Source organism: Myotis nattereri, assembly GCF_964212035.1.
Source record: "Myotis nattereri genome assembly, chromosome: 14".
Lineage (NCBI taxonomy): Eukaryota > Metazoa > Chordata > Mammalia > Chiroptera > Vespertilionidae > Myotis > Myotis nattereri.
In genome coordinates, this window is record NC_138089.1 from 59,952,205 (window position 1) to 59,967,542 (window position 15,338).

The window sequence follows — 15,338 nt, forward strand, 5'->3', positions numbered from 1 at the left end:
TCTCATCATTGATGTTTCTCTCTCCCTCTCCCTTCCTCTCTAAAACCAGTAACAATAAAATATATGTATTTTTTTATATGTATTTTTTAAAAAATCTCTTAAAAAATACAGATGGGGTCTTTGCAAACCTGCAATGGACAAAAGATGCCAAAAATCCCGAACCTGCCAGGCTTAATGGCCACTAGCAGTTAATTGCCTTGCTCCCAAAGCAGTTCGACAAGCATTTCTGGGCTGGGCACCTCCCCCGTCATAAAAACTATATGGCTGTTCATAAATGGCACAAAATCATTGTTAGCCGTGGAGGAGATGCCTAGGAAACAAGATGGATGCCATTCAGATTCTCTGGTCGCTGCCCTTCTGTGCGGACACTGCCTGGCTGAGTTCCAGAGCTGGGCCCCAGAGGCCTGCCTGGCAGCTGGCGTGGTCTGGAAAAGCTTAAATTCCCAGCCAAGTAAGGACAACGAAGACAACAGAGTGAGCTGTCTTTTAAGTAAAGCCACATGTGTTCACTACAGAATAAAGAATAGTCCTTAAGGATGCCTTTACTACTTTTTTGATGTAAAAAAAAAAAAAGTTCTCCACTTAATGAACTATTACTAGGCCTTCCCTGTCCCCCTTAATCTTCCACCACTTGGCAAGAGAAAAAACTAGTCCCATGTTTTGGTCCCAGGCTGGGAATGACTGCTCTAGAATATCAAGTGAAAAAAGATGTGAAAACTCGGGCCTGTACCAAGAAACAAAAATAATTTTTGTCCAGCTGGGCTTGGATGAAGTGAAAGGTGTCATTAAAATTTAATTCGACTAGTATTTTCCATAGACCTGAGCTCAGCATTCTACACGCCCTGCTGAGCGCCTGCTGCGGGCCCTGTGCCAGGGGCTAGGGACACTAATGAAGAGCACCCTCAAGACCCTGCCCTTCGGCAGCTGGATTCTAACCGAAGGCCTCGGGGAACTTCCCAGGGACACGGCAGGGGGACACATTCTTCTCACCCATTTCCACTTTCATCAATACTCACAGTATTGCTTTTAAATTGTGTTAAATACGTTAGAGCTTATTTCCAACAGCAAACTCTCCATTAAAGTGGCAAAATAAAACCAGAAAAGAACAGAAGGAGGCAATGGCCCAAACTAGTCTCTGAGGTCTGTCTTCAGGAAAGATGAGGACCAAGTCCGGGTCAGACCATCCCAAGAGCTTGCCCACTTCCTCCTCAAGGCTCTCATGCCAACAACTGCTCAATACTCCTCTTCCCCAGGGCAGTGCGTCCCCTAGGCCCCCGTGACACGTGGTGGGCTCTCAACACATTCCTGGAGTGGCCACATAACCTGGTACTCCGCTGGGCAGCCCATACCCCGGGTCAGCTAAGTAGCATCTACAGGAGTCAACAGTGAAGCATTTGACATGTTCCACAGCTCACTCCAGGCCCCGCAGGTCAGTAGGGAGGAAACCCTGGTCTGGTCAGCTCAGGACAAACGAGGGCAAGCTCCCAGTGTTTTGAGCCCTCCTTAGTGGCGGTCAGACAGGAAGTACTGTGATGCAGTGTGCTCTTGATGCTTGTTTTTCCTTTTAAAGGGATAAAAGGACTTATTCAAGATGAAGAGGAAGGAATTATATTTGGACACAGCATGCAAACAATTTAAGTTCACACTACCATTCTGGTTGCTGGAAATGTTTTCTCCTTGGGATATGCCCACCTCTCCTTACATCTCCCACCCTACACCATCCATCCCCTCCAAAATGCCAGCCCCCACCCCATCTTTTTACAGAGCTCTTCTTGGTCTTGCCTTATGCTGGACCTGCCCTTAGAACAGGGGTTGGCAAACTACAACCTGTGGGCCAGTTTTGGCCAGCAACCTGTTTTTGTAAATAAGGCACAATCACTTGTTTAGGTATTATTGTCCATGGCTGCTTTCTCAATACACAGGGCTGAGGCTAAACACAGACTCTGTCTCTTCACAGAAAGTTCACACTCTCCTGCCGTATGTCACCGAGATGCTCTTCTGAACATGCAGGTCTCTTCCTGAGACATAATCTTCTCTGTGGCATCGGAAAAGGAAAAGTACAGTTCTTAGTACTATCATCTGTTATCTTGAGGAATTATCTTTAAAAGTTTTAATAGGTTCATAGGACATAGTCCTTCAACTGCAAAGAATTAAAAACCACCACCTGTGAAATGGTGAATGACATGGTGGGGAAGTTAAGATTTGAAAGGCACAGACACCTCTTCGCAGGGGAGGAAAAGCTGGGCATGGCCGGAGAGGAGTGTGATTCTTACTATGCTGACTTGTGATCACATGTGTGAAGCACTGAGTACCCAGCAGGCACTCAGAGAGGTGTCACACCTGCCCATCCCCCAATAAGGGAAGGCGGAAGAGGACTTACAAGGGCCATTAGAGCAGTAAACCAATACATGGAATAGTTCAGCATCAGCAGTGAGCCAAGGAATAGACACAAACGATAATGAGATGCTAGTCTCATTAATTAGATTATAAAAGTAATTCTTAGTCTATTCACACAGGCTCAAGTTCAAGGTCACTCATACTGGCAGCAGGCAGTGCTACAGGGCTCAGCGCAGCAATCTTCACCCAGCAGCATCTCAAATGGGCCCACCGCAAGGCCCTCTCTCCTGTCCACCGTTACTGCCAACTCCAACCAACCTACAGAGGATAAATTTAACAACCAAAAAAAACTCACATTGAAAAAAAGTTTATTTAAAAAAGTTCTAGCAGCAAGAACAGTAACAAAACAAAAGGAGAGACTGACAAACGAAACAAGGAGGCTGTGTCCCCTGGGACTGTCTCCATCCTTCAATCAAGTTCTTTGTATCGAGCAAACATGACTCTTCGCACAGCGTCTCGGTAAGTCTCGTTGGACTGTCTCTTGCTGGTTCTTCCAGGCGCCCCCACCCCGGGCCCCCTCATCCGGCCTTCAGTCTGTAAAAAAAGGCAAACCATGAGGCGGGCTCTCGGAAGGAAATTAGCTTCTGGGCTGGTCTTTGACTATAAAAGTTTCTGAACCAGTACGGATCAGGACACAGAATTTTTAGGTGTTTAATAAACAAGCACTCAAGATGAATAAGGAGGGTGGTGAAGCCACCATTTCAGGACACAGAATTCAACACCAGAACTAGGAGACGCTAACCTTGTTGGCAAGTCCAGAGGGGGACTAAGCCTACACAATATGGGCGATGTTTCCTCCCTCTTCTCGCCTTCCTTGTTTTTCCTGAAATCTGAGGGGCCAAGTCCTTCCTGGGAAACCAGGACTAACTTCATGCTCCTCAAAGACAGGACAGCATGCCCGGCACATGTGGCTCAGTGGTTGAGCGTCGACCCATGAACCAGGAGGCCACTGGGTCACGGGTTTAATTCCTGGTCAGGGCACATGCACGGGATGTCGGCTTGATCTCCAGCAGGAGGTGTGCGGGAGGCAACCAGTTGATGATGTTTTTCTCTCATGGATGTTTCTCTCTATCCCTCTCCCTTCCTTCTCTCTCTCTAAAAATCAATAAAAACATGTTAAACGCCTTTCTACCTTTTGTTGCTAGTTCCCACGGTTTTTTTTTTTTGGTTTTTTTAAAATATATATATATATATATTTTTTTTAATATATTTTATTGATTTTTTACAGAGAGGAAGGGAGAGAGATAGAGAGCCAGAAACATCGATGAGAGAGAAACATCGATCAGCTGCCTCCTGCACATCTCCCACTGGGGATGCGCCCGCAACCCAGGTACATGCCCTTGACCGGAACCGAACCCGGGACCCTTCAGTCCGCAGGCCGACGCTCTATCCACTGAGCCAAACCGGTTTCGGCTAAAATATATTTTATTGATATTTTACAGAGAGGAAGGGAGAGGGATAGAGAGTTAGAAACATCTATGAGAGAGAAACATCGATCAGCTGCCTCCTACACACCTCCTACTGGGGATGTGCCCGCAACCAAGGTACATGCCCTTGACCAGAATCGAACCCGGGACCCTTCAGTCCGCAGGCCAACGCTCTATGTATTGAGCCAAACCGGTTAGGGCAAGTTCCCACGTTTTTACCAAACGATTCTTCAGTCTCAAACTGCCTGATTGCCACAAGGCCTCACCTCTGACTCTGTGTAAGAATAAGATGAGCCCGATTCTAATTTCTCTCTCCCGGTCCCACCACCAAGCAAACTGCCAAGGGCAGGCATGTAGTCAAAACCCAGTAATCAAGACCGAGGGGCTCCTCAGCTCAGGTCCTTTGCCAGCAGCGGAGAGAGCCCAGCTCAAAGGCAGGGCCACAGCTCTGGGCCACAGAGAGAGAAAGTTAAGTATGTTCCAGGTTCATGCCCCCCAACAAGACAGAAACCATGTCACCTCTTCCGCCGAAGCCAATCCAGGGTGGCCATGTCCGGGGCCCTTCCTCCAACCAGCAGCCTGTTGAGCACAGCCTCCTCTGCTGCTGTTGTCAACATCTTCTTTATCAACAGGTTTCCGGTCACTGCAAAGGAAGCAGACATTCTTAGACACCTCCCTTTCCAAGAGACTTGCTTGTGGGGACACGGAAATGACCAAGACCTGACCCTGTTCACAGGGAAGGACGTGAGGAGAATATGTCAACAGATGCTTCTGGCGCAGAGCATGCAGCTGTGGGCGTGCAACAGGAGCTCTGTGCCACTGAACTGCAGCACAGGGAACACACACGGAAGGGGCGTCACCGGAAATGACAAATCCCACGAGGGGACACCTGCCTGGGTCTGACAAACGAGGAGCGGGGAGCCAGAAGAAAGGCGCAGTGAGAGAGCGAACACGACTGCCCCGGAGAGGGGGGCAGGACTGGCAAACGGCTGCTCGGGCCGGACTGCAAATGACCACTGGACATCTCGCTCCATCAGGTCTCTGGACTTCACTCCTCGGGCAAAGAAACCCCCTGAAAACCAGGTCTCCCTCCAGGCAATGTCACTTCCACACAGAGGAGGCCGAGGAGCCTCCGGCTTACAAAGGTCATGGTGCGGCGGGGAAAGGGTGGACGAGGACTGCGAGCAAAGGAGCGATGAAGGAGTCCGGTTTGGAGGTGAGCTAGAAAGGGGCCCAGGCTTTACCAGGAACGTGACCACTAGCACCAGGGGATAAGGAGGAAGACTGGGCCAGACCAGGGAGACCAGGATGCAGTGGCATCATTACTCTGAACAGGAGCACAGCAAGTTCTCCATACCCTGAGGACTGAGTCTAATGCGGACTACAACGCTGAGCAACTGTTTAGTGTGAGCAGCCGAGGGTGTCCGAGAGGACATGCCCAGGAGGTAAATGAAAATAGTGACTCGGCACAGGAAACAGAACTGATTCAGGGTGGAGTTACAGGACTTGTTAGCTGGTTAGTGGCGGCTGTGGCTTTGGGTACCTTGGACAGTGCAGGTCAAGAGGGTACAGCACTGAGGGCAGAGTCCTGGACAATAATCACCCAGAAAAGGGATGAGGAGGAAAGAAGACGAAGGAGGAGAGCCAGTAGAAAGTGGTGCGAAGAGCAAGGGAAGAGAGGAGGTCTCCTTCCTGCACCTTTGTTCTTGCCCAAGAGTTCAAATGGCAGAGAGTGACCCAATGGGATGTGCCCGCCCCCACCATGTGTCACAATAAAGGTTCCCCAGAGAAAAAGTCTGAGTGTGACCCGTTTATTGGGCCCATGGTTGACGTGGGGAGAAAGGGTTCCCAACCATGGCCATGCCAGCCCATCTTCCAAGCAAACGCGTACTCCCTGTGAAGACAGGTGGCCAGAAGGCTGGGTGAGGCTCATGCTCAAGGAGCTGAGACAGCCCCGCTGCCTGAGACAGAAAGCAGCAGCACAGCTGGAGGAGGGGGTGGCTCCCCGTTCGGTCTTGAGACCGAGGCTGAGTCCAGAGCTCCTGGCTTACCTGTCAGTCTCTCTGGAGTATTTAATTCGTTTTCTTTCTGGAGAGTCAAAAGATTGAAGCTTTTCTCTGCGATCATTTCCTCTTTCTTTAAACTTCCCCTGTTGGGAAGCAGAAGAACAGAGCTGAGGGGCAGAAAAGTGGGGAAGCCTCATTTTATTCTTTTTTTAAAAATATTTTATTGATTTTTCACAGAGAGGAAGGGAGAGGGATAGAGAGTTAGAAACATCAATGAGAGAGAAACACTGATCAGCTGCCTCCTGCACACCCCCCACTGGGGATGTGCCCACAACCAAGGCACATGCCCTTGACCGGAATCGAACCCGGGACCCTCGAGTCCGCAGGCTGACGCTCTATCCACTGAGCCAAACCGGTCAGGGCCCTCATTTTATTCTTGATTATTTCTCTGAATGTGAAGGGAGTTCATCTGGCGGCCAACCCCTGGCATCTCTCGTTCCTCCACACACTGCCTGAGGACGCAGCAGCTGCTGGGGCAGCCAGGGGGGAACAGGGTGTGTTCCATCAGCTGCTTTTCCCATCCCAGGAGGAGGGGCCTCCCAGCATCACGAGGTCTGCCCTGGGCTGGGGCAGCTCCAGGCTGGGGCCCGAGGCTGGCGAACTGTGTGGTCCAGGTGGCAGGTCCATTTGGCTGCCACAGGAAGCTACCTCCTCTAGCAGCTGCAGCAGGAAAAGGTGTTACCCCAGCAGCCCTGGCCAACACTCCTGCACTGATTTCAAGAGGACAGTGAAATGCTCTTTATGTGACCTACTCAGAAACCCTTAGCACCACCTTTAAAAATACATCACCTTTATTAAGATGTGCTTTATACACAATAAAATCCACCCGTTCCAATGCAGATGAGCTGAGAACCGTTACAGCATCCTTTAGGGCCTCCTGTTCGCCGTCTTCAGCACAGCCCAGGAATTCCACACCAGACAGCACAGCCACGGCCATAACGGTCCCCTGCGCTTACCTCCCGTTCTCTCCTCTCCAGGTAGGCGAGCTCCTGCTCCGACTGCTTTATCTTCCGGTGGATTTCCAGGTTTTGCTGAGAAGAGAAGGCGCTCTGAGTGCAGGTCTAGAACGAGTGGTCCAGAAACGCCTCCTGGCCTTTCCCCGCGGCTGCTTCCGGACTGCGGCTCCTCTCATGACCAGTCCCCTAAGTGGCCACGATACCCTGGCAGCACCCATCCCTGACTGGTCTCCTAGGCTCAGCGACGGGAACCCCAGCTCTAATGCTGCCTGTCACACAGGTTAGTCATGTGGGTGGCACAAGAGGGACTTCACTCTACTTCTAAGATGTAAAAGACACAACTCTGGTTTGTATCTCTTCACCTAAGATACAAATTATGGGAGGGAATCTGAGCACACCAGGAAGAAAACCAAATGCCCACATGCTCTGCCTACTGCTCCCCGGCATCCAACACTATTCACTTTCAAGCCCCCAGGGAAACATTAAAAGGAAGCCCAAGGCCTTTAAGGCAGACAGACTGCTCTGAGAGTCCCTCTTCCTTGAGGGCCCCACACTGAAGTGGCTCCCTACACAACACCCTCAGGCACATGGAAGAGAAGGAACTAGAAGGGGGTTCTCTGTGTGGGTCTCTCTAAGGGAAGGGAGTGCTAGCCTACCTTCTCCTGCCCAGGGCCAGCTCTGTCTGTGGGTTACCAGACGGTTAGCTTCTCTCTCCTGACAACTACCTTCTGTCCCTTTAGCCATTTAGTATTTTCATCAGAAAGTTGAAATTTAAATGTCAGTCTGATGTCTCAGAATTTGAAAAGGTTGCAGGGACTCGGGAGGAAGTCAGTGGCAGGGACTGTCCGAGGGGCGTCCCAGAACTCCGGGGGCTGTGGGAACCTCGAGGCAGCGGGAGAGGAGGTGTGCCTGTTACCGAAAGCAGAGCTGCTCGGCTTCCAGCCACGTGAGACGTGGTTTGTGTGGAGAGAGTCTCATCCAGCCCCTTCACCCGCTGCCGAAGGCTCCACAGCACGAGTCCACTATGGGCTTTATTTGCCCAGAACCTGGCTCCTGGTCAGTACATGTAAATGGGGAGGCTGCAGACGAGGCCCGACACTTGTCCATTAACGCAGCATGGCTCACAGCAGCACCTCCCCACAGGGAGAGATGGCAGGATGTGACCCTGGGGGAACTGCACCCTGAGAGGCAGGTGTACCAGGAGAAGCCTCCAGGCATAAAGCAGAGGAGGGGCTTGAGTGAGGCCCGACTGCCAGGCTAGCCGCAGAGCTAAGGTGAGAAGCCCAGCTTCCCACTCCACAGCCGCCTCCTGCCTGTAGCACAGGCTCCGCGCGTGTCGCCCCCGCCCCAGCCACGCCGCTCGCCTTGGGTCTGAAGTTTTCTGAAGGTGGCACAGCTTCATCCAAAGCAGCTCATGGAAAAGGGAGCAGCTTATTCTGGAAGGGGCCCGATTTAGCCATGGGAGCGGAGAGGAGGCAGCTGAGGAAGGGCGGCAGGCGCTTTTTCAGTGCCCGAAATGCTCGGCGATGGCAAACGTTACCGTGTGGAAGGCCAGCCCCCCCCCCCCCCGCCCCCTTACCTTGTGCAGGTCTGAGAGCTGCTGGTGCTTGATCAGAACGTCTTTATTAGGAAACTGCCTTCGGCAGAGCAGACAGGCCAGCTTATTCCAGTCGGTGAGTTTGTCTTCTTCGTTCTCCTTCTTGCTCAGCTCCTCCTGCTGCTGGGGCTGCGCTGTGCGGGGCTGCGGGGGGGGCTGCTCCTCCTCCTCCTCCTCCTCATAGTCACTGTCTCCTCCGTATTCACCCAGGAGGCCGATCAGTGGGTTAACCACCTTGGGCTGGAAGGAGGGGGCCAGGGATTAACACCAACCTTAACCTATATTTTGGGCCCGTTTTTCTGGATATTCTGATCTGGGCATCTCATTTCTTCTTTTAGTTTGAATAGTGAACTGGGTTCAGTATACGCCCACTGGCCATACTGCTCATTTCCCAGATGGAGGCAACACGGTTCGAGCGTGACTGTTCTCCGTGCTGAGAGAGAGACACACAGGGACCCTCGCAACAAAGCGGCGAAGAGAAGGCAGAGGGAGGAGAGCTGAAGTCGAACACAGAGAAGAGCCACAACCTGACAAGTTTCAGAGGAAGAGACACAACCACCTGCCAGCACTGTGACCCGGAGAGGAGGGAGGCTAAGGCTGCAGCACCCCCTAGGCGTTAGGAGGACAGCCCTCGGGTAGAGCTATGGCTTCTCAGCAAGGGAACCACAAAGGGGTTAGGACAGCTGTGCTACAATGAACTGAGTTAAAAATGGGGAACGGGCAGGGCACCTACCAGTAGCTCACAGGAAACTGTTAGGTAATGAGGTAAGGCCACTGGCCTATGATCAATCAAAAGTAAAAACTAAAGCAGGTTACTACTGTTCTGGAGAGAGAGAGGGGGGAAAGGAGGGAAGAGAAGCATCAATTTGTTGTTCCACTTATTTATACATTCACTGGTTGATTCTTTTTTTTTTAAATATATTTTTTTATATATTCCTCTCTGGTCTCAGAGAGGAAGGGAGAGGGAGAGATAGAAACATCAATGATGAGAGAGAATCACTGGCTGGCTGCCTCCTGCACGCTCCCTACTGGGGATCCAGCCTGCAACCAAAGTATGTGCCCCGACCAGGAATCGAACGCTGACGTCCTGGTTTATAGGTCGATGTTCAACCACTGAGCCATGCAGGCCGGGCTCATTGGTTGACTCTTGTATGTGCCCTAACTGGGGACAGAACCTGCACCTTGGCACACAGGGACAATGCTCTAACCAACTGAGCTACCCAGCCAGGGGACGAGACTATCGCACTAAGGCAGGGGTTCTCAGCCTTGGCTGCACATTAGATTCACCTGGGAATCTTTTCAAAATCCTGATTTCTGGGCCTCATCCTCCGGAAATTCTGTTTCCTTGTGATGGGGTGGGGCCACAACGTTAGTCACAAAGAAACAAAAATCCCGGAGGATGAGGCCCAGAAACCAGGATTTTAAAAAGATTCCCAGGTGATTCTAACGTGCAGCCAAGGTTGAGAACCACTGCACTAAGGCATCTAAAAAATAGATACCAATGTTAGCCACTGTTCATTTTGGCCAGGCAAGCAAACTACGAAAATGACCAAACATCCACGCCACACATTCTTATGCAGCACCAACGGACAGGCAACACCAGGCCAGAGCAATGGGTTTCGATCATTTAGAAGGGAAGAATTAGCACGCCCAAGATTGTAACTGAAAAAGGGCCAGGCAGGCCCCGCTCTGGGGGAATGGAGCAGAGAAGGAGCGAGCACAGAAAACAGCCTCTGCTTCTCCAGTTAAAGCGTGACTCGCAGTCTGCCCACTCACACCTGCTGGGAGACAGCACTAAAGGATCAACGTCCAAGGGAGCCCGCCCCTGACCCTCCTTTCCCGTTGGGAGCCAGCCCAGCCCGGCACCAGCCCAGCCTTACTGGGGGAGGGCTCTCCTCCTTCTTCACAGTGGGAGGCAGGGGCTTCTTGAAGACATCCTCTGGCGGGACTGTCTCCTCACTGGCATCTTCCTGAAACTGATAAAATCCAAGGTAATTCTCATGAAAGTTAGGTTAAGAGTTGTTATGATTTCAAAAGAAAACACACACACACTTAGTATATTATTGAGTGATTACTGTATGTCAGGAACTTCAGGGAATAATTTAAAAGGAGACATGAAATGCTAAGTGCTGTACATGATGACACTGTAAGATCAGAAAGAAGAGACAAACAATGCCAAAATGTCGAAGAAGGGTGCACTTTCCTGTGAATTTCTACTACACAGGCATGAAAATAACAGTTTAAAATGCTACCCCCGCTGCAGTGACATTACAGCGCTGTGTAGTCAACACTGAAGAGGGAAGGCAGGAAGCGAAACTGGATGGAGGGGCTGGGGTTTGAGCTGAGGCCCTATTTCACCCCCGGCTTCTGCGCTTGTAAGAGAGAAAGACCCCACCTGCTCTCTGAGCAACTCCACCCTCCGACCCGAGCATCCTCTGCAGAGACCCCTTTGTTTCCATCTGTAAGTCTCGCGGAAAAGAGGGCAGATCGCAAGTCCTCTCACCCTCGGCCCGCCGCGGTCCCTCTTCTCCTTGCCGTCCCTTTTAGACGGCTCCTTCTTGCCACCCGACTTCCCCTGACTGGCTGGCTTCCTCTCCTTGCTCTCTTCTTCCTCAGGTGACCCAGGGTCCTGGGGCACATAGACTTCTTGCTGTAATACAGTTGGAACAGGTAAGTCTACAGGATATTTCACCTTCCCAGTAGTTTCAGGTCTTAGGAGCAGTTCCTTTCTGGGGGAAAGAACAGTTCTCTCACTCCCAAGTCTAAGAAGAGACACATCAAACAAGGTGAAAACCCACTCCAGGCAGAGGACATATCCAGGCGACGCACTGTCCCTTCTCCTAAGAGCAGCACTGTTCTAACCTGGAATGACGAAAGGCGCTGACTTTCCACATAGGCAGCAGTTAACATAAGGTCGTCATCTTTACAATCTACCTGGACAAGTAAATGCCACTCAACGGAAGCCCTGGACTTTTAAATCACTGACAGAGTGAACAAAGCCCAAAACTCACCTGGGTGTTGGGGTCATAATAAGTTCCCGCCAAGGGGTCATAATAGTAGCCAGTGGCCGAGTCATATATGTAGCAGTCTGATGACGCTAGAGGGAATAAAACCAGGCCATGTCAGTCCCCGCCAATGACTAACCAGCGATGAGGCTGGCCAACCTACACAGAGCAGGACCTGCAGGTGGTGCTCTCTCTGAATGAGCAGCCCTCTGGCCAACTTTGTGAGCACAAGATTTTAATGGTTGTCCAGCCAAAAACACACACAACAGAAATAAAAGAAAGGGCACTCACACTGCTGTCCTTGTCGATTTGAATCTGAAGACCAGTCGGAATTTCTGCCACCGCCCCTCCTATCTCGGAAATATTTCTTGCCCTAACACAGAAAGGCAGGTTAAAAGAGTGGAACTTCCGATGGCCATTAACCCTTAAAGTCACCACCGGAGAGACTCGCAGCCACTCTCAGCCGCCTGAGAATCCTAACAGGACACTCGCTCCCCAACTGCGGAAGCCTACCTGATAGTAGTGGTCAGAATGGTCCCCAGAATCATTTCTGCAACAAACAACACAACATGTCATGCGCCTGCCACCAAAGGTCACCTGAGAAGTGCCCGACCCTACAGGCCAAAGACACGCTCTTCCCTTGCAGGGAAGGAACCACCGGCCACAGCAAGCGGTTCTGTGGTGCAGGCTCCCGAGGGTGGGGCAGCGGGCGTCTACAGAGCCTCTGATGGAGCGAAACAGCAACTGAGCTGAGGGTGCAGGAGCCGGATGTGTCCATCCCCGTTAGCCGCCTCTCTGACGTAGTTACCACTCCTGGACCACGATGAGGGGAGGAGTAAAGAGGAAGGCGAGTCCCCAGGGCTATGGGAGTGTGAACAAGGTGAGGAGAGTAGGACAGCATTTTTTTAGAATTCCAAGGGGCAAGGTGGTATCAAGATTGTTCTGCACATCCAAGAGTGTAGCACCATTTGGGCCCAAAGATACCAGGCAGTCACGAAGGAAAGGACTCAAGTACCCAGTACTACTAAGGGGGGAAACCTAGAGTCAGAACAAGGCCAGCTTCAGAAAGGACACTAAGCTATCCACAAAGGAAGGCACCGTGCCTTGCTCTGTCTGTCTCTCCAGCAGGAATAGGAGCTTCCTCCCCAAATCTCCAGTGGAGGCAGCAGGGGACCCAGCCCCCGCTCTGCCTTACCTTCGCTTCCCAGTGGCCAGGTTTACAGCTACCATCTTCCCGTCGATACTAAACGGTGGGTCGAGGTTCTGCAGGATCCTCACTACACGAAGAGCTTCCTGGGGACCCAAAGACACGTGTGAACCCCAAGAGAGGAAAGGCACATCCTCTGCAGGAGCCTGGCCTAGGGCTTCCCTCCTCACAGGAGAAGGTGCGGCACAGGGTGTTCTGGTCGGAACAGCACGAAGGGCGCTGCAGAGACAGGCTCCTCGGAAGGAAGCTGCCCAGAGCGGCCCTCCGTTTCTTTGCTTTTTTAACCGGAAAACATTTCATTGTGAGAAGCACCTTTTTCTGAGTCACACAGACTTAGGGTTTGTTCCAGAAGGGAAGACAGCATAATCAATTCAGATTTATGATTTTTGTTTTTTATCAGTTTCTCATCTAAATGTCAGAAATTTAAATCCTTTATTTTAGGCTGCAACTGTCCTCACATCAGATCCAGTTTACAAAGTCCCTTGTGATGTCTGAGCATGAAATCTGCGATGTACCCATGATTTTTATTACTATCTTGATGTCACTTCCATGGAAAACGCCCCACAGCTAAAAATTCACGTCACAAGAATCTACCTACAAAAGCAACACTCTGAGGACAAAGAGGGTGCCCTGTGACCACCAAGTAGAAAACCGCCTGTGGTGGGTAAAACACGGTGGAGAAATGAGAAAATTCACTAAACTCCTGAAAGGCTCAGTACTCGGACTCTCCACCAGTGACCAGGCTCTCTGCGTATTCTAACCGGAAACTGGAAATGCACAAGACAAAGTGGACTGGAAAACCACTCACGATTTCCAAGTTCCACGGGGGGTCACTTCACCTCCATGGACTTAAACCCAAAGGAGGGGTGTCTACAGCAGCTGCCGCGAGGCCACTGCAGGGGGAAACTCACGGCGTGGGAGTCGAGGTCAATGAAGCCATAGGTGTGGCCCATGGGGCCGGTTCTGTTCTTGATGATCCGGACGTTGGCAGTGGTCAGGTGGACGTAGGGCTCCAGCACTTCCACGATCACCTCAGGGGGCGTGGACCGATAGATGCGTTTGAGCATGATGGCTGAACAAACCACCACAAGTGGCAGAGCAGCAGAGAAAGACACAGAAAGGTTAACTCTGAAGTCCTCACAGCCTGGCTGCTTTTTGTTGTTTTTAACTGCGGATGCTACTTGCTCTCGCGAGGCTGCTTCTGTAACCAACGCTAGTCAAACAAATGCCTCCTCCGTTCCCTCACCAACGCTTAGGAGAGAGAGCCACACCGAGACCTGCTGCGTGTGAACAGCAACTGGCTACTGGAGGGTGAAGGCCCCTGCAACTAGCACAGCAAGCCCGTCGGGCTGAGCGGCCGTGTGAGGGTGTGGGAAGGGGTGGTCCCCAGCCACACAGGCCATCCTCCCCCCACCACGGTGTCACCAGCCCCGACACAGCACTTACTTTTGCTCTCCCCATCCTGGCGCGTCTCCCCAGACCACGAATCCTTCTCTCGGTCTCTTCGGAAGCTGAGCCCTTCCCTTCGAGAGGAAGGCAGATACCGATCTGCGTCTTTCTTTTGATGCCCCAAGCGTGGTTCTTGTCCTTCTTCCCGCTTCCTGGGCTCAGGTTCCTTATCAGTGGATCTTGGGGGCTGGCTGGGTTGTTTTTCTGACGGTGGTGGGATGGGTGTTTTCTGAAGCTGAGGGTAAGTTACTAAATCCTGCTTCACGTCTGTCACTAGAGGAACAGAAACAGAACCTCTGGCAAGTTTTATCCAAAAAGCACTGCTGCTCTGATTCCTCCTCTCCGCCATCCAATACTGACCCTGGAATGCTTCCAAGTCTCAGGACGCCTACAGAAAGTCCCTGACAGATTACACACAGAGCTAATGAGACAGCACATGCAACAGTTCACAGAAGAGCCTATCCAAGTATTAAAAAATTTAATGTTAGCCCAGCCGGGGCGGCTCAGTGGTTGAGCGTCAACCTATGAACCAGGAGGTCACGGTTCCATTCCCGGTCAGGGCACCTGCTCTGGTTGTGGACTCGATCCCCAGTGGGGGACGTGCAAGATGCAGCTGATCAATGATTCTCTCTTCTCATTGATGTTTTCTCTCTCTCCCCCACCTTCCTCTCTGAAATCAATAAAAAATATTTTAAAAAATTAATATAATGAGTATTCTATCACTTCCCATTTATATTTAATCCTTCATGAGACCCTGGACCTAACTATTATAATTAATGATAAGAACAGATTTGGTGACAAAATTACTAAAATATGACTCTTGCTAGAAGTTTGGTAGAAACATATGTGTCTAGGAGCCTTGCTCCTGCTAGGGTTATGACACAAGGACAGCTGTCTCAAATTCTGTCCATGGCCCCCCCTCCTCTGGCGAAGCTAAGAATAGACCTAACTGCATACAGGTTGTTTATACGTAAAAATTTATAGCAGGCAAATATCTTTCAAAATATAAATGATTCATTACAAATCTTTCTATAGGAGAATCATCTATCCAGTTAATTATGAGCACATTTTTGCAATTAATCATTCTTGGAGGGTTCACAGGAAGCCATGTGACTCAAAAGGAGACATCAAGGGGCCACACAGAGATTGATGGCAGCAACGCACCTGGTGAGCACCTGCGTTATGCTTACACGCGCAGGCCGCCTCAGCCCTGGGCTGTGCGTGTAACGATCAT

The 15,338-nt window shown here is 51.0% G+C and overlaps 1 protein-coding gene across 2 annotated transcripts in view; it reads right to left on the minus strand.

Moving 5' to 3' along the window:
- Positions 1-2,688: 2,688 nt before the first annotated feature.
- RBM6 (RNA binding motif protein 6) overlaps positions 2,689-15,338 on the minus strand; it is a 68,563-nt gene continuing 55,913 nt past the window's right edge. For both annotated transcript variants that reach the window (XM_081106295.1, XM_081106296.1), the window contains 13 exons: positions 14,102-14,377; positions 13,567-13,727; positions 12,644-12,741; positions 11,962-11,998; positions 11,740-11,821; positions 11,455-11,540; positions 10,947-11,093; positions 10,324-10,419; positions 8,426-8,683; positions 6,847-6,921; positions 5,876-5,973; positions 4,344-4,467; positions 2,689-2,931 (listed from right to left, as the gene is read on the minus strand). In XM_081106295.1, the coding sequence (XP_080962421.1) occupies positions 2,806-2,931; positions 4,344-4,467; positions 5,876-5,973; positions 6,847-6,921; positions 8,426-8,683; positions 10,324-10,419; positions 10,947-11,093; positions 11,455-11,540; positions 11,740-11,821; positions 11,962-11,998; positions 12,644-12,741; positions 13,567-13,727; positions 14,102-14,377 (1,664 nt within the window). In that variant the 3' untranslated portion in view covers positions 2,689-2,805. The remainder of the gene's footprint in view (positions 2,932-4,343; positions 4,468-5,875; positions 5,974-6,846; positions 6,922-8,425; positions 8,684-10,323; positions 10,420-10,946; positions 11,094-11,454; positions 11,541-11,739; positions 11,822-11,961; positions 11,999-12,643; positions 12,742-13,566; positions 13,728-14,101; positions 14,378-15,338) is intronic.